The 25,691-nt window shown below is 43.4% G+C and overlaps 1 protein-coding gene across 5 annotated transcripts in view; it reads right to left on the reverse strand.

Moving 5' to 3' along the window:
• Positions 1 to 24,878, reverse strand: part of LOC146507523 (protein NLRC3-like) — a 29,888-nt gene extending 5,010 nt beyond the window's left edge. The window contains exons 1-10 of one of the 5 annotated variants that reach the window (XM_085176190.1): positions 24,700 to 24,878; positions 20,447 to 20,517; positions 20,242 to 20,371; positions 19,884 to 19,985; positions 18,808 to 18,886; positions 18,460 to 18,646; positions 16,531 to 18,349; positions 13,651 to 13,824; positions 13,201 to 13,374; positions 92 to 138 (exon numbers count right to left, since the gene is read on the reverse strand). In XM_085176190.1, coding sequence (XP_085032316.1) covers positions 92 to 138; positions 13,201 to 13,374; positions 13,651 to 13,824; positions 16,531 to 18,349; positions 18,460 to 18,646; positions 18,808 to 18,886; positions 19,884 to 19,985; positions 20,242 to 20,360 — 2,701 coding nt within the window. In that variant the 5' untranslated portion in view covers positions 20,361 to 20,371; positions 20,447 to 20,517; positions 24,700 to 24,878. Of the gene's footprint in view, positions 1 to 91; positions 139 to 13,200; positions 13,375 to 13,650; positions 13,825 to 16,530; positions 18,350 to 18,459; positions 18,647 to 18,807; positions 18,887 to 19,883; positions 19,986 to 20,241; positions 20,372 to 20,446; positions 20,518 to 24,151; positions 24,357 to 24,699 lie in introns of those variants that run through there. The other 4 variants (XM_085176191.1, XM_085176189.1, XM_085176192.1 and 1 more) reach the window with 4 other exon arrangements.
• Between the last annotated feature and the right edge of the window lie 813 nt (positions 24,879 to 25,691).

Consider the following 25,691-nt stretch of genomic DNA (forward strand, 5'->3'; position numbering starts at 1 on the left):
GATTGACACTTTGATGATGACTCCTGACATGATGAAGATGGTTGAATGTGTGCTGCTTTGTTTTCATGAATCCCATTAAAAACACACTTACACTTCCTCAGACCTGGTCTCAACCATCGGACTCCAGCAGGCTCCACCCTGAAAGGAGGAGGGGGGTCAGAGCAGCACAGTCAGCATGCACACATGGACATTACATGGCTCTCATACACACACTGTTACACACTGAGCTCAAAGCTCGGCTCCACTGTTTTATTCAAAGAAATCTACATTTATTTATCAGCACATTTAAAAACAGGTTGAGCCAAAGTGCTGCACAGAGTAGAGATAAAATAGGAAACATACACAGTAATTACTATAAAGACTCGTCAGAATTGAAAGCTACAGAGTACAAATGTGTTTCCAACCGGGTTTTAAAAATGTCGAGTGTTGGTGACGACCTGATGTGAAGGGCGACTGTTCCAGAGTTTGGCTGCAGCGATCGATAAAGCTCACCTCTGTTTTTACGTCTAGTTCTGGTCAGAAGCTACTTATCTGCAGACCTGAGGGCTCGACTTGGATTATTTTGTTAAAGAGAGTTAAGATGGAGCCAATCCGTTCAGAGATTTAAAGACAAACAACCAGATCTGGAAGTGGATTCTACGACGTACTGGTAACCAGTGGAAAAAGCTGGAAAAAGCTGGTGATGGGTCGTCTAGCACAGACCCACCACTGGAACCAGACAATTCATGAGGGAGAGAACTGTGACAGCGCCGTTCCTTCACTTGACCTCAGTCGCTCTCGTCTGCTCCCTCGTAACACTGCTCTTTATTGAGGTTACATGAATATGCATAAGTTCATTAACATATGACGTCTTACACAGGTATGAACAAAGAGTACCAGTCTGTGCATAGTGTAGGTATGTGTGTGTGTGTGTGTGTGTGTGTGTGTGTGTGTGTGTGTGTTCCAGATGTGACCCTGTGACCCCAAAGCTGGTGCTAAGAGTCCAGTGGTCCCCCTAACAAAGGGCTCTTATACTTAACCAGACACAGAGTAGGTGTCCTCCTACACCAGGGGTCTCAAACTCGCGGCTCGCGGGCCAATTGCGGCCCGCAGGACGATAGTTTTTGGCCCCATCTTAATATGAAAATTTAATGTTAGTTTGATAATGTATGACACTTTACAGTGTTGTGTGCGGAGCTGAATTAACCCACCAATCAGGGTGGGATATGGATCTCAGGGGACACCAGCCGGGCTTGATGCAAGCAGGGAAACATTTCTCAATGAGTAAAAGTTACAGCAGCGTTGCCCTGGAGTGTTTCTTTCTTTTCTGTGCCTGGCTGGCTTCCTCCTTTCTTTTGGGCAAACGCGGACATTCGCCCCAGCGCGCTGTTCACAACACTTCAAAAAAAGTTGGGTTTTTTTAAGTTTCTGTCCAGCGGGACATTATACGTATATAGATTTAAACACACGTCAGTGGGATTTAAAGTTATTTTTTCACAGAGAGAGATCTCATGTTAACTCTCACAGTGATGCGTAGGCGGCGGGATAAAAGAAAAGTAATGAACTCAATGCAGCCCAATTTAGTCTGCAGTCACATAGCGACACCTGTTCATCGGCAATAACAGTCCCCGGTAACCCGGACTAATTATAGGGTCGCACCGTAATTTGTGGGTCGATGTTTTTTATTTGCATCACTCCGTTTGCATTGCAGCATACATGAACATTACATATATTTCAATATAATGTAAAAGCAGTCAAAACAACTAACATCAGAAACAGGTGATGTTATTTGTTATACGTCACGGTGTCATTTCCGCTTCTTTCTCCTGTAACAACAGCCCGGCGCCGTGAGCAGTCGCCTTTTTTGCGCTCGCCATCCCTGCACTTTGTACCATCTGCAAATGCCACGGTGTTCGTGTCATCATGAAAGACTTGAACATTGAGCGTAAAAACAAAGGAGACTGCTACCGGCTTTTTATCTGCCGATCGCCGTGCTACGGTTGCAAGAAAAAGAAGCAGAAATTACGTTCTCTACGCGTTGAGACGTTCCCCGTCCGTCGGCTAAACGATTGATTGAAACTTCAATGCGACAGTGACACCAAGTAGAATTCTAAATGTTACATAGCCCCAAACATGTCTTTTTCAAAGCCTGCGGTGAAGAGAAAGGTTGGTGATGAGCACCAACAATTTCAGGAAAAGTGGGAAATGCAATATTTCTTTGTTGAGCACAGGGGCACCCTGACCTGTCTTATTTGCACAGAGAAAGTTGCGCTGCACAAGGAATACAATTTGAAACGTCAATACACAACTAGACATGCTGAGGTGGATGCAACATACCAGGGAGATGAGAGAGCGAACCGGGTTGCCAGTCTTAAAACAGATCTACTGAGGCAGCAAGATTTCTTCAAGAAAGCAACCAAAGAGAATAATGCAGCCAATGTCAAACAAGCTTGGACAATTTTTGAGAGAATTGAGCCCTAGTTTCCCTCGGCTTTCCCGAATGTTCAAGCGGACCATGTGCCTTTTTGGTAGCACATACTTGTGCGAAAAGCTCTTCTCCACTTTGAACTTCAATAAGTCCAAGTACAGGTCCAGGCTTACGGATGATCATCTTCAAGACATACTGAGGGTCGCAACTGCTTCCTCCCTCAGGCCAAATCTGGCTCGGCTATGCGAGAGGAAACGCTGCCAGGTCTCTAGCAGCAAGGAGTAGGCAAGAGAAGCCATGTTCAGAAGAACAGTTCATTTTCTACAGTGTTCCATTCATGTTCAGAAGAAGGTTATAGAACTGTTAATACAGACATTTCAATCTAACTACAGCAGATATAGAAGACTGAAAAAAACACATAAGTTCACTGACTAAAAATATCTTATTATTATTTTATTTATGCATTACAGATTGATTTATTTTCTTATTAATTTTTAATTTGTTTATTTATTTTTCATATTTTGTGTTAAAAAATAAAAATAAAGAGATTTGAGAAGATTGGAATTTTTTAACCATGCCTTTCTTGTGGAAAACCTAATGCGACCCAGCCTCACCCAGACTCTGCCTGCAGCGGCCCCCAGCTAAATTGAGTTTGAGACCCCTGTCCTACACCATAAATCAGTAAGAGAGGGTACGACCTCGCTCATGGCCCCAAGTGGTGTGTGCATGCCAGAGCACTCTGGAAGGCACACAGAGTCTTTACAGACTACTAAGGATCAAACCTGTCACGGCTGGCGGGGTGAGCCGTGTGGTGTGGAGGAAAAGGAGGACCCAAAATGCAGACAGCCGATAAGATGATATGAGTGAGGGTTTATTTACAGGTGGTGGATTGGCAAAAACAGGCAGTGAGGGAAGAGAATTTACAGAACAAACCTAAACTGGGATAGCTAAATAACAAACCGGAGATCATACGAACGGGGTGGGAGGCAGAGAGACTCAGACGAGGAACAGGACACCATGAAACACAGACGAGCCGACGAGGAGCACAGGCAGACACGCACTATAAATACACACACAAGGTAATCAGGTAATCACACACAGAAGGGAAGAACAGCTGAACCCAATACACATGAGGACCGGAGGAGACAAGCTGAAAACAATGACAACAGACACAGACCTTCAGAACAAAACAGGAAATCTAGAACCTGAACCGGACACAAGGGGGGAGGAAACAGAATAACCAGAACAGAGGAAAATAATCATAAAACACAAAACGCTGGGTCGACGACCCAGCACCATGACAGTACCCCCCCTCCAAGGGCTGGCTCCAGACAGCCCAAAACAAAAAACAGACGACCAACCCAGGGCGGGCGGCGGGGACCCAGAATGGAGGGACCACAACCAAACAAAAAACAAGATCCAGTGGGCCAAATGAATTGACCAAAACACAACACAGACTGGAGTTCCTGAACAGGGTCCCAAAACAAAGTTCAGGAGGCCGGCCCGGAGGCTGACAACTCAGGAGCCCAGAACAGTTCATCTCCGGGGGCCGACCATGTGGAAGGCAGTGGCGGCAACGGGGAAACAGTTCAGGCGGCCGACCGTGCGGACGGCAACGATGGGGAAACAGTTCAGGCGGCCGACCGTGTGCACGACAGCGGCGGCGTGAAAGCAGTTCTGGGGGCTGACCACGGCGGCGAAGATGCCCAACATGCGGCCTGGCAGGTGACCGACGATGTTGAGGCGGCAGTTGGGGACCAGAAGGCTGCGTGGCCTTCGCAGCACGAGACGGAAGCCGAGGCTGGACCAGCCGAGGCTGGACCAGACGAGGCGGAAGCCGAGGCTGGACCAGGCGAAGCTGATGAAGCTGAAGAGGAGGCTGCTGCAGGCGACGCTGAGGATGCTGAAGCTGGACCGGGCGACAGCGTGGGTGAAGCCGAAACTGGACCAGGCGAGGGTGACAGGCTCCTCGGGCCCTCCAGCGGACGATACAGGAAGCTGGACGGGCTCCTCGGGCCCTCCAGCGGACGAGACAGGAGGCTGGACGGGCTCCTCGGGCCCACCAGATGACGAGACAGGAGGCTGGACGGGCTCCTCGGGCCCACCAGCGAAAATAGTCTCAGGACCAGTCGGCACAGGGGCCCCTGGCAGGCACAGAACAGAACCAGCAGGTGCGGGGACCTCTGGCAGGCGCAGAACAGAACCAGCAGGCGCACGGGCCCCTGGAAGGAACAGAACAGAACCAGCAGGCGCACGGGCCTCTGGCAGGGACAGATCAGAACCAGCAGGCGCACGGGCCTCTGGCAGACACAAAGCAGACTGCAGCTGCACCAAGCATTGACTCAGCTCAGGCAGCGACAGCCGGGTGCAGTCCTCAGCTGGCTTCTTAACCTCCAGGGGTCCAGAGTCTGCTGGGGGCTGAAACCCAGCCTCTGGGGAGGCCCTGGAGTGCGTCTCAGTCTCAGAACTGGCCAGCTCTTGAGGAACGTTTTCATAGTCATTAGGTTTGTCTCTCTGCATAGTATAAGAAGTTGTTGAACTGTCCTTTATGGGTTGAACTGTTATGGCTTGCTGTACCAGAGGAGTTGGTGAAGATGATGGCTGAATAGGTGGCTGAGCTGATGAGTCTTCTACCAACTGAGCTATTGACTGGGCTATGGACTGCAACATAGTTTGTAGTCGGTCTGGCTGTGGTAATGACTGGGCTATGGGTCATGAGGCTGAATGTGATGGAGGTGACGACTGAGTGGCTAACTGAGCTAGTGGCTGCTGGGCAGCTAACTGAGCTACCGGCTGGGCAGCCGACTCAAAAAACACAGCCCCGGTATAAACAGTCGCACGGTCCGGCGAAACAGACAGAGTGTCTTTTCCACTCACCACAGCCGGCAACTCAGAACTCTCGGGGCCCGGCTGTGGCGATGGGCGTCGGCGGCGTGAACGTCGCTTCCTTCTCGGAGATAGCTCCGACCGGCAGGGTAATTCCTCATCCGGCGGGCCGGGCCGCAGATTCCCCGGCGGGCAGTGCAAAACATTCACCGCCGGGCTGGGTCGGGAAGCGGCAGCGGCGGGGGGGGTGAAGGTGGAGTTCGTGGAGGATGAAGTTTTGCACCAGCGAGTGAAGTGAGTCCAATAGCCAGGGATAATGTGATGTCTATTGTTGTGAAATGCATCAACCAAATCAGATCCAGGGGCTTAAAGCACCGAAGGTTCTGTGCTTTTTTAGAGGAAATGGAGTCAGAATATGGGGATGTGCTCGACTTCACTGAGGTACGTTGGCTCAGCAGGGGAAATGTATTAAAGAGACTTTTTGAGTTGAGAGCAGAAGTGAAGCCTTCATGGAGAAGGATGGAGTTAGTGTTCCTGTGCTAACTGATCCCAAATGGCTCATGGACTTAGCTTTTCTTGTTGATATAACACATGAGCTTAATGTACTGAACAAGACGTTACAAGGCCAGGGGCAACTTGTCAGTGCTGCCTATGACAACGTGACAGCATTCTCCACAAAACTTGCGCTCTGGAAAGCTCAGCTCTCTCAGACAACCCTTTGCCATTTCCCAGCATGCAAGGCACTCGTGAATGCAGGCACACCATTCAGTGCTGACAAGTATGTTGATGTGAAGGACTCATCCAGGCTGGAAAAACTGATCAGGAAGGCTGGCTCTGTGGTCGGCATGAAGCTGGACACTCTGGTGTCAGTGGCAGAGAAAAGGACACTAAAGAAACTGCTGGACATTATGGACAATGCTGGGCATCCTCTGCACACGGCCATAAACAACCAGAAGAGTCTGTTCAGTGACAGGTTGCGTCTCCCAAAGACAAGAACCAACAGACTTAAAAACTCCTTTGTCCCACACGCCATCAGACTGTTTAACTCCTCTCTGGAGGGGAGAGGGAGGGAAAACAGGAGGACAAAGGAGGGGGGAACAACTAAGCTGTAGTGCCTCTTCACTTCACTGTGCAATTACCTTTTGTGCAATACTTTTTGTTAATAGTCAACGGTGCAATAGACTCCATACTTGAAATGTGCAATTCACTTGTATTTTTATTTTTATTTTTATTCCTATTTATTCTATTTATCCCCTTTGTATATTTTATCTATATATGTCTTTGTATTTATATATGTGTATATTTACATATATATATATATATAATATTCTGTAACTCTGTAACTTCTGTCGGTGCTGTGCTTTTTTGGAAACCAAATTTCCCAGAGGAACCCACCCGAGGGATTAATAAAGTTTTATCTTATCTTATCTTATCTTATCTTCAAGACACACAGAGCCACCTTTCAAATTTTCGCGGACCCCTTCTCCTTTGATGTGCAAGATGCCCCTTCTGTGCTTCAAATGGAGCTCATTGAGCTGTAGTGCAACTCTGAACTCAAAGCAAAGTTCAGGGAGGCGAGTGGAAAAGCAGACAAGCTTGGACAATTTTTGAGAGAATTGAGTCCTAGTTTCCCTCGGCTTTCCCGAATGTTCAAGCGGACCATGTGCCTTTTTGGTAGCACATACTTGTGTGAAAAGCTCTTCTCCACTTTGAACTTCAATAAGTCCAAGTACAGGTCCAGACTTACGGATGATCATCTTCAAGACATACTGAGGGTCGCAACTGCTTCCTCCCTCAGGCCAAATCTGGCTATGCTATGCGAGAGGAAACGCTGCCAGGTCTCTAGCAGCAAGGAGTAGGCAAGAGAAGCCATGTTCAGAAGAACAGTTCATTTTCTACAGTGTTCCATTCATGTTCAGAAGAAGGTTATAGAACTGTTAATACAGACATTTCAATCTAAATACAGCAGATATAGAAGACTGAAAAAAAACACATAAGTTCACTGAAATAAAGAGATTTGAGAAGATTGGAATTTTTTAACCATGCCTTTCTTGTGGAAAACCTAATGCAGCGCAGCCTCACCCAGACTCTGCCTGCAGCGGCCCCCAGCTAAATTGAGTTTGAGACCCCTGTCCTACACCATAAGTCAGTAAGAGAGGGTACGACCTCTCTCATGGCCCCAACTGGTGTGTGCATGCCAGAGCACTCTGGAAGGCACACAAAGTCTTTACAGACTACTAAGGATCAAACCTCTATCATTATGCAATCTATTATAAAACTCTAAGCACATATGAGTAAATATAAATGACAATCAACAATATAAACCTTACAGCTGGTTTTAATAACAGAATTTATTTGTTTCTCAAATGAGAAAGAGCTATCGAGAAACACTCCTAAATCTTTAGTTCTTAACTTTTCCAGTGGGCCAAGGTCAACATTATCTGCTAATGCTAAATAGGCTGCCGTTATTAACTAATGCTAATTTGATGTGAATTAGCATTATGCACTAATGCTAACACTCACTTTTTAACAATGTGAGTAGCTAATGCTAACACTATTTCCCTTAACTTTATAACAATGTGAACGGCTAATGCTAACACTCTTTTCTCTAGCATTACAACATCTGAGCTGCTAATGCTAAGTAGGCCGCCATTAGTACCTATGTCTAATTTAAGGCAAATACAAAATCAGAACCTAATGCTCATATCGTTTTCCTTTGCTTTATAACAACGTGAGCAGCTACTGCTAAATAGCATTAGCTAATAACAGCAGTCTAATTTAATGCAAGTTAGCATCATTTGCATTATAACGATGTGAGGAGTTAATGCTAAGTATGCTGCCATTAGCAGCTAATTCTAATTAGGGGTGAATAATTATTACCAGCTAATGCTAATATCGTTTTCTCTTCCCTTTTAACAATGTGAGCAGCTAGTGCTAGGTAGGCTGATGCTAGCAGCTAATGCTAAAGCTAAAGCTAATTTGATGTGAATTAGCATTACATTAGTGAAGAGTTAATGCTAAGTAGACTGCCATTAGCAGGTAATGCTAATTTTAGGTGAATAGGATTTGGCAGCTAATGCTAATACCATATTTTCTTGCTTTATAACAATGTGACCAGCTAATGCTAAGTAGGTTGCCGTTATTAGCTAATACTAATTTGAGGTGAATTAGCATTATCCGCTTATGCTTACAATGTTTTTTCGTACTTGTTAACAATATGAGTAGCTAATGTGAACACTATTTTTCATTCAATTTTAACTTTTCCCCTGCGATGTGAAGAGTTAATGCTAAATAGGACGCCATTAGTGGCCAATTCTAATTTTAGGTGAGTAACCATTAGCAGCTAATGCTAATGCCATGTTTTCTAATTTGACGTGAATTAGCATCATCCGTTAATGCTAACTCTTTTCCCCTGCATTATAACAATGTGAGCAGCTAATGCTAAGATGGCTGCTGTTATTAGCTAATGCTAATTTGATGCGAGTTTAGCATTATCGGGTAATGCTAACACTTTTCCCTTCTCTTTTAACAATGTTTGCAGCTAGTGCTAGGTAGGCTGATGCTAGCAGCTAATGCTAATTTAATGTAAATTAGCAATATATTAGTTAGGAGTTAATACTAAGTAGACTGCCATTAGTAGCTAATGCTAATTTTAGGTAAATAGGAATTGGCAGCTAATGCTAATACCATATTTTCTTGCTTTATAACAATGTGACCAGCTAATACTTAGTAGGTTGCCGTTATTAGCTAATACTAATTTGAGGTGAATTAGCATTATCCCCTTCTGCTAACAAAGTTTTTTCTTACTTTTTAACAATACGAGTAGCTAATGTGAACACCTTTTTTATTCAATTTTAACTTTTCCCCTGCGATGTGAAGAGTTAATGCTAAATAGGATGCCATTAGTGGCTAATTTTAATTTTAGATGAAAAACCATTAAAAGCTGATGCTAATACCAAATTTTCTTGCTATATATCAATATCAGTAGCTAATGCTAGGTATGTAGCCATCATTAGCTAATGTTAATTTAGGTGAATTAGCATTATCCACTAATGCTAACAATGTTTTTGCCAACTCTTTTCCCTTGCATTATAACAATATGAGCAGCTAATGCTAAGAATGCTGCCATTATTAGGTAATGCTAATTATTATGTGTGTTAGCATTATCCGCTGCTGCTAGCAATGTTTTATCTTACCTTTTAACAATATCAGCAGCTAATGCTAACATTACTTTCATTTCAGTTAAGCCTATTTAGCATTAATTAACTTTATTTAGCATTAAGAAGTTTATGCTAAATAGGCTACCATTAGTGGCTAATGCTAATTTTAGGTGAATAAGCATTAGCAACTAATGCTAATACCATATTCTCTTGATTTCTAACAATGTGAGCAGCTATTGCTAAGTAGGTTGCCGTTATTAGCTAATGCTAATTTATCCACTAATGCTAACAATGTTTTTTCTTACATTTTAACAATGTGATGTGTGTTACCGTTAATAACTATTGCTAATTTGATGTGAATTAGCATTATCAAATAATGCTAACTACTTTCCCTTGCATTATAACAATGTGAGGAGCTAATGCTAAGAAGGCTGCTGTTAGCAACTAATGCTAATTTGATGTGAATTAGCATTGTATTAGTGAGGAGTTAATGTTAAGTAGACTGCCATAAGTCGCTAAAGCTAATTTTAGATAAATAGAAATTGGCAGCTAATGCTAATACCATATTTTCTTGCCTTATAACAATGTGACCAGCTAATGCTAAGCAGGTGCCGTTATTAGCTAAGACTAATTTGAGGTGAATTAGCATTATCCGTTTATGCATTGTGTGTATGTTCATACACACACTGTTACACACTGATAAAGGAACAGTCCAACATTTTCACAAATACACTTCAATCCATACGTGGATCAAACTGCTGATGATTGGACTGATCCTAGATCAGTTCATCACTGTATTGAATGAAATACGACTGATTCAAACTGTGACCTTCATTATCTTTATATTCCTCTTCTGTTTAGGTGGAAAGGACACCTCCCTGCCTTTGCTGCCAGCTGGTTTTCTCCTCTTGGAAACACATTTAACATGGCTGACACTTTATTAGGTACACAGTGGCCACTGTCTCAGGTACAGTACACCTGTGACCTAATAAAGTGGCGGTCACTTGTTTATGAGCCATCTCCCTTCAGCTTTTTTAGCCGACCTGTTTACCTCCAACTTTTTATCAGCAGCAGCGAGCCACAGACCGAGTCCAGCAGGAGCAACAATCCCACCACAACGTCTCCAAAAATGACCTCGTCTGGTTTCATTATTTTATTTCCACACAGAACAGACTGGATGTTATCAGCACACAGAAATCACATGAACTTGTGCATTAAAACATGTTAGTGGATTATCCACCAATAAATGAGGAGATATTGGACATGTTAACAGATGACAGATTAGGCCTGGGTCTGTAACACTGTTAGCAAACACAGAATATTAACCAGGAACAGCTCATTCATTTCCATCATTTAAGTTGGCTAATATGAACCACACCTCATCTCCTAATGCACTGAGCTTTCCTTATCTCTGACTCTGACTGCTGGCTCCATGGTGTTCCTCCCCCTGCTGAGAAGGTGCAAACAGCTGCCTTCTTTGCGTCACATACATCAGTCTGTCCACTGTCATTCTTTCCATGACTTTCCCACATGAGATGTTAGAGCTGTAGGCCTATAACCTGTGGTCTTAGTGGGGTCTTTCCCTGGTTTCACAGTTCTTTCCAGCTTCCTGATATATTCTATTATAGAAGAGCAGCAGAGCATCCTCTAACTGCTTCATCATGATGTAGCACACCTGATCCTTCCCAGGTGAAGTCATTTTTATGCATTTAAGAGCTGCTTTGAATTCAAACATTACAAACTGAACATTAGAACTATCCTCCTCTCCAGGATTTTCCTGATTTAACCTTTCAATATGATTCATTTTTGTTCTCTACATCTGCCGTCATCACTTCAATTATTCCCACTGTGGATTTGATCAAATTGTTTGCCCAGCATCTCTGCATTTTCCCATCCATACTACCTGTAGCTCATTAATACTATTAATACTGGAAACTGCTGTTGAAGCCTGATGGTGACACTTTCTGGTGAAGACGTTAATTGCAGTAACAGGACTGGCTGGCTTATGATACACTGGACATTTCCATCAGTGCGTTTATGAAGCCACTGTAAGTAATAACAGGTTTATTACCTGTCAGGACCTTTGTGGTTATTAGTTTATTGCATGGCCTGTTAATGTGTGTCGAGAGGAGTTGTTGTTGAAGCTAACAGCATCATTATTATTTCATAATACCTATACTGTTTAATAGGTATTATGTAAACTACATTTATATTTCACTCATTGTGGGAGAATCAAAAGCGCTTTGTTTTCTCTGCTCACAGACAACACAGATACACGCATGTATATACAGCCCACGTCCAGCTCTGCATGCACTTCTTCTGCTCCATTTCTATAGAGAATAAACAACTTAACAGAATCATTCTCCATTGTTTTCAACTCAACCAGCTGCATTTAATGAAGGAGTTTGAATTTACTTTACGAACACTGCTGTTGTTTCCTGTCTGCATTCATGTTCTTAACTGTACTCCACACATTCTGAATCGGTGTAGTTCTTCCTAAAGTACTGCAGTATTCCTGCCAGTACATCCTTTTAGTTTTCCTAACTGTTTCCTCACCTTTGATGCTCGTTGCTATTTTTTCCTCAATGCAAATTCATGCTAAGCTCCTCCATATCCATCCCTGTTTCTAAACCTGTAATAATTCCTTTAATGTGTCTTTGGCCTAATTATGAGTCTGTCCACATGTTTTTAGTTCCCCACTTGCTTTGGTTTCTTAGCTCTGATTCTCTGAAATTCATCCTTCATCATTTACTGGAATCTCTCCCTCTCACTCCCTCTATCCCCAGAATACCAGAGTATTCATCTCCTGGTTTATCATATGGCCTCTTTACATTTTCTCCTATCATCCCTGCTTCTAGAGTCTTGCCCCATCTGCAGGCAGTCCAAGAGAAACTGCCTCTGCCATTTTCTTCTTCTTAATCTTTGATTTTTCTCTTCACTTTCTCCATTGGGTCTTCTTAGACGCACTTTCCAGAAAGCAGCAACATTTTTTGTGCCCCATTTTTCAAATTGTGCATCTTACTTCAGCTTAATGTGTTTACTGATTTGTTTTTACACAGGTCATGTAAAAAAAGTGTCTGACATTCAAAAATCCTACCAGAGGCTCAACAAAGCTGAACTGAAAGACAGCACGGGCACTAAATCAGAGCAGCACAGAACTTAAGCACACGGTCCATAGAAGCTGGGGTCTACAGGTGTACCAGGACAAGCTTAGTGGTAAGTCCCCTGAAAAAGTTTCACTTGTGCTGTTTCTGTGTAAATAACTGGTTTGTTTGAACAATTTCATCAGCTGAACTATAAATACTCCAAAACAATTTCTTTGTGACTCAGTGTGATTTTGCATTTTGTAATATTAGCATGTCAAACTCTACATTCTCTACACAGATGAGAAATGAAGTGTATTTAATAATAAAAGTTATCTCTCAGAGACAAAGTTAGTGTCTCATTCAGGTCTGAATCTGTGTAGTCTCATACACATGCAGTGCTCATATTTGCTGTTTTGTTTGTCACTCAGACCTCTTCCTGACAGGGGCAGCAATTTCATTTAAAGTCACATTCACTGATACAGGCTGCTGGAGCTCCAACCAGGAGGGTACACACATGATCCAGGGAAAAACTGAAACTTGAACATATATGTTCTCTTAGATACATATTAAGATGTTTTACTACTTTGATTTTGTAGTAAAACACAGGACCTTTGGGTTAGATATAAGGTGATTTGACAAATCATGTCTGTTGCAAATGAGGAAGCCATTTATCGACCTGACTCAGGTTTTAAATCATCATCATAAAAGACTGAATCCTGACCTGAGAATTCCAAGTGTACACTTTGGACTTTCCACTGCAGAATATAGAAGCTTCAGTCCTGAATCCTGCAGGTTGTTGTTACCCAGATCCAGCTCTGTCAGACGGGAGGACTGGGAGCTCAGCACTGAGGACAGTGTTTCACAGCTTCTGTCTGACAGGTTACAGCCACTCAGTCTGAAAAAATGATGACAAGAAGACATGAAACACTTGTGTTAAAGTATATTCATGGTGCCATGAGGAGCTACTACATTTACAATATTTCAACACTGTTTCAGGACATGCTGGAATCCATATTGCCTCATGTTACAAAATTCAAATGTGGCAGTTTACTGTGACTTGGATGGATTCATAAAAAAAAACAAAAACATAAACACTGTTAATTTTTTCCAAATGAAATTGATTAAATGATGTTAATTGGATGAAAAAAAAATAGATATTGCTTGATCTGACCTCAGCGTTTCCAGTTTGCAGTATTGACTCTTCATCCCAGCAGACAGAAGCGTCACGCCTGGATCCTGCAGGTTGTTGTTACCCAGATCCAGCTCTGTCAGACGGGAGGATTGGGAGCTCAGGACTGAGGACAGAGCTTCACAGCTTCTGTCTGACAGGTTACAACCACTCAGTCTGAAATCAAGCGGGAAGGGAGACAAGATCAACAAAACAAATCAGAGCTTTATTGCTTTTTTTTGTTGTTTTTAAGCAGAAATCAGTGAGGTGCTGGTAGATTCTGTTCTTTTGGTTTATTACCCAATAACACACACATACACTAATATTTGTGACCTGTGTAATAGTAGCATTTACAATGCAAAGCAACAGTGATCACAGATTGAAGGGGCCTGAATAAAACTACAATGCAGTGATTTTTAAGATGACCTGTTCTTCCAATTTCCAACAACAGATTTCTCCAACCTTAAAGTTAAAAATAATTCTTTATCTCATACTGAATCTTGGTGCACCTCCCCCCAGTTTATTAAAATGAAGTGATACTGAAGTTGTGTGATGTGTGATGCCACTGATTTCCTTTCTGATCCAATACAAAGAAAAATTCAGGCTGGTATCTGCGATACTGATGAAAACTATTCCTTCAGAATCAATACAAGACATCATAAGAAAATATGATGTTTTGTGTAACATAAAAAGCCTGAATTTTAAAATATTCAATTAATAATCAAAAACAGATGTGACTGAAAATAATAAAACTGAGAACAATTTCATGGCCATTGCTACGGGCCATTCGATCCTTTTACAACCATTGCAAGAGCTTGGTTGGCATAGCCGGCAATAAGTTGGATAGTAATAAGTCCGGTGGGTGATGGGCTCCACCAGGGCTGCCCTTTGTCACTGATTCTGTTCATAATTTCTATGGACAGAATTTCTAGGCGTAGCCAAGTGGCGGAAGGCTTTCACCTGGGGGGGTCTCAGAATCTCATCTCTGCTTTTCGCGGATGATGTGGTTCTGTTGGCTTCATCGGGTGATGGAACGGTTTGCAGCCAAGTGTGAGGCAGCGGGAATGAGGATCAGCACCTCCAAATCTGAGGCCATGGTCCTTAGGGTGGAGTGCCCACTCCGGGTCAGGGACAAGTTCCTGCCCCAAGTGGAGGAGTTTAAGTATCTCGGGGTCTTGTTCACGAGCGATGGGAGAAGGAGGCGGGAGAACAATAGGTGGATTGGTGCTGTGGCTGCAGTGATGCGGACCATGTACCGATCCATCGTGGTGAAGAGAGAGTTGAGCGTAAAAGCGAAGCTCTCAATTCACCCATCGATCTATGTCCCTACCCTCACCTATGGTGGCGAGCTGTGGGTAGTGACCGAAAGAACGAGATCATGGATACAAGCGGCGGAAATGGGCTTCCTCCGAAGGGTGGCTGGCCTCTCCCTTAGAGATAGGGAGAGGAGTTCAGCCATCCAGAAAGGCCATTGAAAGGAGTCAGTTGAGGTGGTTTGGGCATCTGACAAGGATGCCTCCAGGGCAAGGTGCTCTGGGCATGTCCCATCGGGAGGAGCCCCCAGGGCAGACCCAGGACATGCTGGAGAGATTATATCTCTCGGGCTGGCCTGGGAATACCTTGGTGTTCCCCCAGACAAGCTGGAGGAGGTGGCTGGGGAGAGGGAGGTCTGGGCTTCTCTGCTTGGGCTGCTGCCCCCACAACCCGGCCCTGGATAAGCGGAAGAAAATGGATGGATGGATGGTGTTATTTTCTCTCTCTTTCCTATATTAAATATTTTGAATTGTATTTTTGTTACTTAAAGCCAACAGCTGCTGTTTTACTCCCAGTACACTGTATATTTTTAAAATAGCTAGTCTATAGTCAACTTTAAATGCTCTACAATTTGAACAAATGGGATTTGTAGTTTTAAAGATGCAGTGAATTCCCATCATTTAAACATAGACAGAAAACCCCGGAACCTGGATTTAAGTCACTTTACAAAGTTTAGCAACCGTGCTACACAACACTGCCAGCTACATATTTCCTCCCTCTATACAGGGATAGTACCTGCCTGCAGCACTACTGTGTTAAGATTTACTTTTATTTGTGTTGGAAGAGGTTTTCACCCCTGCCACAATTCTCACAACTAGCATCTTGGCAGTTTGTGGAGCTGAAATATCTTCACACATGACTCGCTTATGATCATCACCTGAGTGAACGAGCACACGTCAGCTGTGAAGCATTTTTACAGCTGTATTTCACACATTACTGTGACAGGTGGAAGAAGTAGTTCCTACTAATCATTTAGACAATCCCAACAATGCAGTTACTTTCAACTGTGTTCCTGTTAATAATAAACAAAAAAATACCCCAAATTACTAAAATGTTAATATTTTAATAAATTCTAGAATAGAAATAATATATATCAATAAATAACAATCAACACACCACACCCCTGATTCAGGTGAACCAGCCCAAGGCTACATACCGAAAGAAACGTCAAAAGAACCAAATTCTCAAAAATCCAAACAAAGAAATATTAGCACACATGTGATTCTGCACATGAGTCCATCCTACCAACCAACCTCAGATCTCCACGCATGATCACATCAATGCACATACATTTGCAGACATACAGATTTTAATGTTCTGTTTTTAGAGTTTAACTAGAGTGTTTAATGTGGGTTCATAGATCAAAACATTTTAAGCTCCTTAAGTGTTTGAAGGCTGTATCAAAAGTTCATTCAAGTTACAATATTGTGGTCAAAAGTGCTCCTTTTTTCTTTTATACTATACAACTACGTAGGCTCATAGTTTTAGGACATGGATCTGTCATGGAAGAAATCTATGACCACTTTTAATCAACATTTTAAAAATAAACATGATCACAGATTTACTCACAGAGCTTTGTTGGAGGCTTTGACCACTGGCAGCAGCCTCAGAAGAGCCTCCTCTGAAGCAGAGTATTTCTTCAGGTCAAACACACCCAGATCCTTTTCTGATGACAGTAAGATGAAGACCAGAGCTGACCACTGAGCAGGAGACAGTTCATCTGTGGAGAGACGTCCTGATCTCAGGGACTGTTGGATCTCCTCCACTAGAGAACGATCATTCAGTTCATTCAGACAGTGAAACAGATTGATGCTTTTCTCTGTAGACAGATTCTCACTGAGCTTCTCCTTGATGTACTGGACTGTTTCCTGATTGGTCAGTGAGCTACTTCCTCTCTTTGTCAGCAGACCTTGAAGGAGAGTCTGATTGGTCTCCATTGAAAGACCCAGGAGGAAGCGGAGGAACAAGTCCAGGTGGCCATTTGGACTCTGTAAGGCCTTGTCCACAGCACTCTGGTAAAGATTTATTTTCTCTGGAAATGGTTTAAACCACAGCATAAACTGGAAAGGCCACCAAGAGCCTCTTGTTTGTTGTTCTTCCAGCAGATTGAGTCCAGAGTTGATGAAGGTCAGATGGACATGAAGAGCAGCCAGAAACTCCTGAACACTCAGATGGATGAAGCAGAACACCTTGTCCTGGTACAGTCCTCTCTCCTCTTTAAAGATCTGTGTGAACACTCCTGAGTACACTGAGGCTGCTCTGATATCGATGCCACACTCTGTCAGGTCTGATTCATAGAAGATCAGGTTTCCTTTCTGCAGCTGATCAAAAGCCAGTTTTCCCAGAGACTCAATCATCTTCCTGCTCTCTGGACTCCAGTGTGGATCTGTCTCAGCTCCTCCATCATACTTGACCTTTTTCACTTTGGCCTGAACCACCAGGAAGTGGATGTACATCTCAGTCAGGGTCTTGGGCAGCTGTCCTCCCTCTCTGGTTTCCAGCACATCCTCCAGAACTGTAGCAGTGATCCAGCAGAAGACTGGGATGTGGCACATGATGTGGAGGCTTCGTGATGTCTTGATGTGGGAGATGATCCTGCTGGCCTGCTCCTCATCTCTGAATGTCTTCCTGAAGTACTCCTCCTTCTGTGGGTCAGTGAACCCTCTGACCTCTGTCACCATGCCAACACAGTCAGGAGGGATCTGATTGGCTGCTGCAGGTCGTGTGGTTATCCAGAGGTGAGCAGAGGGAAGCAGTTTCCCCCTGATGAGGTTTATCAGCAGCACATCCACTGAGGTGGACTTTCTAGGGTCAGTTAGGATTGTAGTTTTGTGGAAGTCCAGAGGAAGTCGACACTCATCCAGACCATCAAAGATGAACACAACCTGGAAGTCTTCAAAGCTGCAGATTCCTGCTTCTTTGGTTTCAGTAAAGAAGTGATGAACAAGTCCCACCAAGCTGAACTTTTCCTCTTTCAGCACATTCAGCTCTCTGAAAGTGAATGGAAACATGAACTGGATGTCCTGGTTGGCTTTATCTTCAGCCCAGTCCAGGGTGAACTTCTGTGTTAGGACTGTTTTCCCAATGCCAGCCACTCCCTTTGTCAGCACTGTTCTGATTGGTTCATCTCTTCCAGGTGAGGCTTTAAAGATGTATTCTTGTCTGATTGTTGTTTCTGGTCTGTCTGGTTTCCTGGATGCTGTTTCAATCTGTCTGACCTCATGTTCATCATTGACCTCTGCAGTCCCTCCCTCTGTGATGTAGAGCTCTGTGTAGATCTGATTCAGAAGGGTTGGGTTTCCTGCTTTAGCGATGCCCTCAAACACACACTGGAACTTCTTCTTCAGAGCAGATTTAAGGTTACGGTGACAAACAGCAGCTGGAAGTTCTGAATGAGAAGAAAAATAAACACTCAATTCCAAAAAGAACTAATCTTTAAAACATGTTGCTCCATCTTCCATCTCTGGAAAATGTTCATTTATTCATAAATCCTCTTACGTCTCTGCAGACGGTCAGCCAGCTCCTCCTGCTTCATTCTCCTCAGGAAGTCCACTGTGATCTTCACAAATGCCTCTCTGCTGCTGCTCCTCTGAATCTCTAAGCATTCTGGGTAATCTGGACTCAGAACCTTCTGGATCTTCTTCAGCTCGTTCTTCACAAAAGTGATGATGTTGTCCTCCAGCAGCTGGAACAGAATATTTATGAATGAGCCAATCAGACTGAAATCATGGAGCCAAACATCAGATCCATGTTGGACACACAGACAATCCACTGGTCTACAAAGAGCAGCATGGAGATGACTGTGAACAGAACAGATGTAACAGTAGTTGTTGTACATGTACAGACCATAAATATGGAGTCCAGCTGTGTTTGATGCTGCTGGGCAGACTGACCACTGGGAACCTCTGAGCTCTGCTGGTCCACTCTGTGGAGGAACCATGAAGGAATAGATCAACACAGGATAAAGATCCAGGAGTTTCTGCTCAAATAACTTCATCTGAATCAACTTTGTCAAGTTTTAAACTCTCAGATTGTGAAAATATGGGTCATTTTTAGTAAGTTTATGGACGTCCTTTCAGTGGTGATGTCAGGGATGATTTTGAAGAAGCTCATTAAACTGAACCATCAGCAGATCACTGCTCCAAAACCAGAACATGATCCGAGGTCTCCCTCCACCACCACAACACCAGCTTTACTAACGTGGTAGATCAGTGTAGTACAGATCAATAACTGATGAGTCATTTTATCAAAATCACTGAGTGCTTCACATCTGACCCTCTGATGTTTCTGTAGACATTTTGCATATTTAATGAATGTCTGACAGTTTTACATTCATTCTATGAATACAGTGGAAATGTTGTGTTATTGTCTCCATGTTTTTTCCAGCATCATAAATTCTTAAGTTCACAAAATTAGATTCTTTTTTCACAGCTGAAAAACAACAACATTTATTCTCTATTGAAATCTGCATCGTCCACTCCAAAGGTCACAATCTGAAGGTAACATCTGGTTTTGTTCCCTGTGATTAAATCTGAGCATCAGTATGGTGGGATTTATCCACTACATCCACACCACTGTGGTTCAGTGTTGTCCTGATGGAGTCTCATTAACAGCAGCCAGTATGATCCAGGCTTTAGCTGCTGGGTCTCTGTGTGACCTCTCAGACTGTTTAACAGATCAGACACAAAGAGAATCAGAGCAGCTCTGTTCTTTAAAGACAAACATGAACCCACTCAGGTCACACTTTCCCCACAGATATGAGCATCACTGTCCTCAAACAGCAAATGACCAAGTCTAACATTTGGATCTTTTCTCTTTCATCGTTTTCTTTTTAATGAATCTTTGTAACAATCTGAGGATGTTTCAGGTCATATTTATCCAGGAAACACAAACATGTAAAGGAGTCATCACAGCTCTCTGACCTCGTTGGTCCAGGTTCAGCACTGAAGTTCGGATTATAATCTTTGGACTGGTCACTCCTCACAGATGGACAGCTGGACCCTGCAGACTGTGACCTCTGACCTCTGCAGACACAAACATGATTGAAGCAGCTGTGATCACACAGACTGCAGATAATACAGCTGTTTCCTGTCAGTAACAGTCCTCTTAGATTAGAGTTCAGCTTTTTACAGGAAAACTGGACAAAACTGATTTTTGTTACAAACTCATTTTCATTTCCTCTCAGCTCACAAACACAGTCAGACGATCAACCAGAATCAACACTGATTATAATGTCAGTGCAGAATTATTTCTGTTACTCAGTGAGTTCAGCTCTCTGACCTCGTTGGTCCAGGTTCAGCACTGAAGCCTGGATTTAGATCTTTGGACCGGTCACTCCTCACAGACGGACAGCTGGACCCTGCAGACTCTGCTCTGTCCTCCTCTTCCTCCATCATCATCTTCAGTCAGTCTGAGAGGTAAACCACAAACACTCAGTGAGTTCACATTAACAGAAGTAACTGAGTTACAGTCGCTGACCTCTGACCTGTCATGTGACCTAGAAACCAGGTCAATATGTCTGTAGGTTCAGTCATCCAGGTCATGTGATCTAAGGAGCTTGGAGAGAAAAGAGAGACTTCGAATTTCTTGAAAACGTTTCATCTGAGAAGCTTCTTCAGCTCTACAACCAAACGGTGGAGAGTCCCAGATATTTAAACCTGAGAGGGAAAGAGACGTTTACCATTGATCATGTGATGAGTCACATGATCAATAGTGGGTCAACAATATAACAACAATATAAACACTTATTTCAAGGAGGAAACTGAGAGCCTGTTCACCAGGAGCACAAACACCAGGAGCACAGACACCAGGAGCACAGACACCAGGAGCACAGTCACCAGGAGCACAGTCACCAGGAGCACAGACACCAGGAGCACAGACACCAGGAGAACAAACACCAGGAGCACAAACATCTGGAGCACAAACACCAGGAGAACAAACACCAGGAGCACAAACATCTGGAGCACAGTCACCAGGAGCACAGACACCTGGAGCACAAACACCAGGAGCACAGACATCTGGAGCACAGTCACCAGGAGCACAGACATCTGGAGCACAGTCACCAGGAGCACAGACACCAGGAGTACAGACACCAGGAGCACAAAACCAGGAGCACAGACACGTGGAGCACAAACACCAGGAGCACAGACACCAGGAGCACAGACACCAGGAGCACAAACACCAGGAGCACAGACATCTGGAGCACAAACACCAGGAGCACAAACACCAGGAGCACAGACATCTGGAGCACAAACACCAGGAGCACAAACACCAGGAGCACAGACACCAGGAGTACAGACACCAGGAGCACAAAACCAGGAGCACAGACATCTGGAGCACAAACACCAGGAGCACAGACATCTGGAGCACAGACACCAGGAGTACAAACACCAGGAGCACAGACATCTGGATCACAAACACCAGGAGCACAAACACCAGGAGCACAGACACCAGGAGCACAGACACCAGGAGTACAGACACCAGGAGCACAAAACCAGGAGCACAGACATCTGGAGCACAAACACCAGGAGCACAAACACCAGGAGCACAGACACCAGGAGTACAAACACCAGGAGCACAAAACCAGGAGCACAGACATCTGGAGCACAAACACCAGGAGCACAGACATCTGGAGCACAGACACCAGGAGCACAGACATCTGGATCACAAACACCAGGAGCACAAACACGTGGAGCACAAACACCAGGAGCACAAACACCAGGAGCACAAACACCAGGAGCACAGACACCTGGAGCACAAACACCAGGAGCACAAACACCAGGAGCACAGACATCTGGAGCACAGACATCTGGAGCACAAACACCTGGAGCACAAACACCAGGAGCACAGACACCAGGAGCACAGACATCTGGAGCACAGACATCTGGAGCACAGACATCTGGAGCACAGACACCTGGAGCACAAACACCTGGAGCACAGACATCTGGAGCACAGACATCTGGAGCACAAACATCTGGAGCAGCATGTCGATGCTGTTGGTTGAGATCCTGAAGACTGAAGTCCAGGCAGCTCCAGCAATGATCCACTGATGTGTTTTTATTCCATGTATGAATGTTTTTATTGACAGAGATGACGTTTGTGTGTCAGTGATGCAGTGACTGTTGTTGTTAACTGTACAGGCTGGTTAGACTCTATGAAACAGATCATACAGATCTCTGCATGTTAGAAGAGACTATTAAAGGTCATGAATGAGACAGAGGCAGGGAGGCGTCCTTTACAGCTAAACAGCAGAGTGAGAGAACAGCCAGCACCTCTACATTTATCACATTATACAGCACATGTATGATACTGACAGGGATGATAAGAATTTAGTGATTCTGATTCCATCATTGATATTACTTATTGATTCTCAGTAGCTCTGCTTTGACAGTCACCACCATCACTGAGCAGCATATCAAAGACATTTGTGCACATTAACTGCATGTTGTGGGTCGAATGTTTGTGCATGTTGGAGGCATTTCCTCTTTGTTGTGATCAGTGTTGGGTCATTACTCAAAAAAGTTATTATTACACATATTACACAGAACAATTATTAAAAGTAATGGAGTACGTTACTTCATTACTCCTCATAACATTACTTTGATGTTACTGTGTAAAATGAACAAATGAGCATGTAACAACATAAAGCTGAGGTACAGCCCCACACACCAACACAGATCCTGATGAGGTCACGTGATGTTTCTCTGAGTGTTTATGAACACAAATCAAAGATGAAACCAGCACAAAGACACTTATGGAAGAAATATAGTATCATCAGAATTGAACTACTTTTAGACATTGAATTTATAACAAAATTTTTATCCTCCAAATTTCCCTGCAAAAAATTCAGCTGCAAAAATTCAACTGCAAAAGTGATGAACTTGAATGACCCAAGCTAGAGCAATCAGCACTAGATCGAGTCGAGCGGCTCTCAGCCAATTAAATTGTTTGATCACCTGACACAATTAGCCAATAGTGTGTCTCCTAAAAGAGAGCTGTTTAAAGGTGAGTGATTAAGTTTTTCTCCTAAATAGAGATCATTACAGAACGCCTAGTCCTACTTAAAATCCCATTCATTTTTATTTTATTTTATCATCTACTCGAACTAAGGAAAACGTTTGACTAACTCAAAGACAATTTCCACGCCTCCCCTGCCTGTCTGCAGAGGCAGTTTTGAAAACAAGGCAAACATTAGAAATACTAAAATGGAAATATAGGATTAATATAAAATACAATTAGGGAAAATGTAAGGAACACAATGTAAATGATATTGTAAAGTCATAAAAACAGCATACTCTGATTAAAAGAAACATGTAATTGGGTAGGATAATAATAATAATAATAATAATAATAATATTAAAAAAACATGTACAAGATGGGCATGTATACTTGTACCCAGAATTTAACTACTATAAAGTTGTAGCATGCCAGACCATCTTGATTGAATGTCACTTCGCTCCACACAAGTTTTATGGTAGACATATTATATTGGTATCTAATAAATGATTAATTCTTAGATTTTATCAAACGTTAATTTATAAATTGTTTCTGTCTTTATGTGTTTGTTTCAGATTATGCAAAATGAAATTATTCAGTCAGCAAGACACTTGCTGCAGTCTTTCTAAAGCAGGGGTGTCGAAATCCAGGCCTCGAGGGCCGGTGTCCTGAAGGTTTCAGATCTCACCCTGGGTCAGCACACCTGAATCAAATGATTAGTTTGTTACCAGGCCTCTGGAGAACTGCAAGACATGTTGAGGAGGTAATTTAGCCATTTAAATCAGCTGTGTTGGATCAAGGACTCATCTAAACCCTGCAGGACACCGGCCCTTGAGGTCTGGAGTTCGACACCTGTGTTCTAAAGTAAACCTTGTATTCTGATTCATCACAGCAGTAGTTCGGTTGGATGATGTCAGCAACTGCAGCTGAGAGCCGCTCAACTCGATCTAGTGCTGATTGCTTGGGTCATTCAAGTTCATCACTTTTGCAGGTGAATTTTTTGCACGTGAATATTTGATGGTGAATTTTTTGCAGGTGAATTTGGAGGATAAAAATTCAGTGTTATAAATTCAATGTCTAAAAACAGTTGAATTCTGATGATACTATATTTCTTCCATAGACACTTCAAAGTGATTCTACTGTAGAAACATGAACAGGTAGAAACCTGCAGCCTGACTGCTCATCACTTTGTTACCTGTTCAAGTTCAGCAGCAGCAGCTCACTTTATCACGGTGCTGGTCTGGAGTCAGTGTTTACTCAGCTTTAACGTCACTCTGGGTTCTTGGTTAGCTTAGTGTTAGCTTAGTGTTAGCATGCTGTCTGACTAGCTTAGCGTCAGAGCTCTGCAGGTGTCTCGTGTGTAAATATTAATCACAGTGACAGTAAAGGAGGTAAAGGGCTGTGACGTCATCCGTACGCTGCGTCCTCTGTGGACTCTGAGTGAACTCACAAAGTACAAACTACAAGTACACAAACACGAACGTAGCTCAGAGTGGCGGACACACTCGGCCTCGTTGGTCCAGCTGTGAGTCAGTTACCGTGAACTATGGAACGGCAGATTTGTGCTGGAACTAATCTGCACACAGCTGATGTTAGCCAGGAAAACATTACACACTGACTTTAATGGAGAGACCGGAAATACAAACACACACAGTTTGTTGTGTGAAGAAATCAAACATGAGCTGAACAAACAGTAAAGTTCCTAAAGACAAACTGTTAAAGGAGGAAACAAAGCAAACTTACAGTTTCTTCACACACCAACAACAACAAGCTCCACTCCACACCTGGACACTAAACACGGACACACAGGTGAGCTGCTTCCTGGAAGGAGGCGGGGCTCCACCTGAAACTCAGCACAGGTGGGAGGGGCTCAGCTCTGTGTGTGCTGATGTGTTAACTTTAAAAATATGCGTCTGACTGCTCAGACTGAGTCAGAGTAAAGTTAACATGCTGACGTGTGGAGACATGAAACCTTGTTGTAGCTGCAGGTGTGAACACACTGATCCCAGATCAGCTCTGCTGTATTTGTAACATGAACATTTCTGCTGCAAAGCTTCAAATGTTCAGCATGTTTCTCTGTTTCCAGTCTATAGATCCAGTCAAACTTTCTACCTTCACCTGTGCAGTAAAGACTGAGAGCAGAGCTGAAACCAACCGTCCAATCAGTGAGCAGCATCAACACCTGAGCTTCATTCAGACTCTGTTATTGAAGATGTTGTTGGTACAAAGTTCATCTGCTGCTCACATGAATCCATGAAAGATTTATTTCACTGAATGTTTGTTCAAAGCTCATTTCAACCTGTTGAAGTCATGAATGAAAGTGCAGACTGAGAGTGGATCACATGATGTTTAAGGTGTGTCATGTGACATGTTCAGTATTGTCACACATGTCTAGATTGTCCCTGATATCATAACTGCTAAAACACTGATGATTATATTTGAAGAATTATTACTGTTGGCAGCAAAGTTTGAATGGAGCTCTATGTCTGTGCTGATTTGTCGCCCTCTGGAGGTCAAAGCACAAACTGCATGATGTCACTGTAACCACCACAGTGACAGGAAGTGTTTTTATGACTGAAACACTGAAATGATGCTAACGGCTGTCGTTAGGCTCACTGACAGCAGTGCTGATGTTTTCATGTCAAACACGGGCTCAGGTCAGACTCCTTCATCCTTCTCCAACGTGAGGCCGCCCTCAGACCCACAGGAGCTCTGACCTTTGACCTCCTGACCCT

This window comes from Neolamprologus multifasciatus, chromosome 11 (genome assembly GCF_963576455.1).
Source record: "Neolamprologus multifasciatus chromosome 11, fNeoMul1.2, whole genome shotgun sequence".
Taxonomy (NCBI): Eukaryota; Metazoa; Chordata; class Actinopteri; order Cichliformes; family Cichlidae; genus Neolamprologus; species Neolamprologus multifasciatus.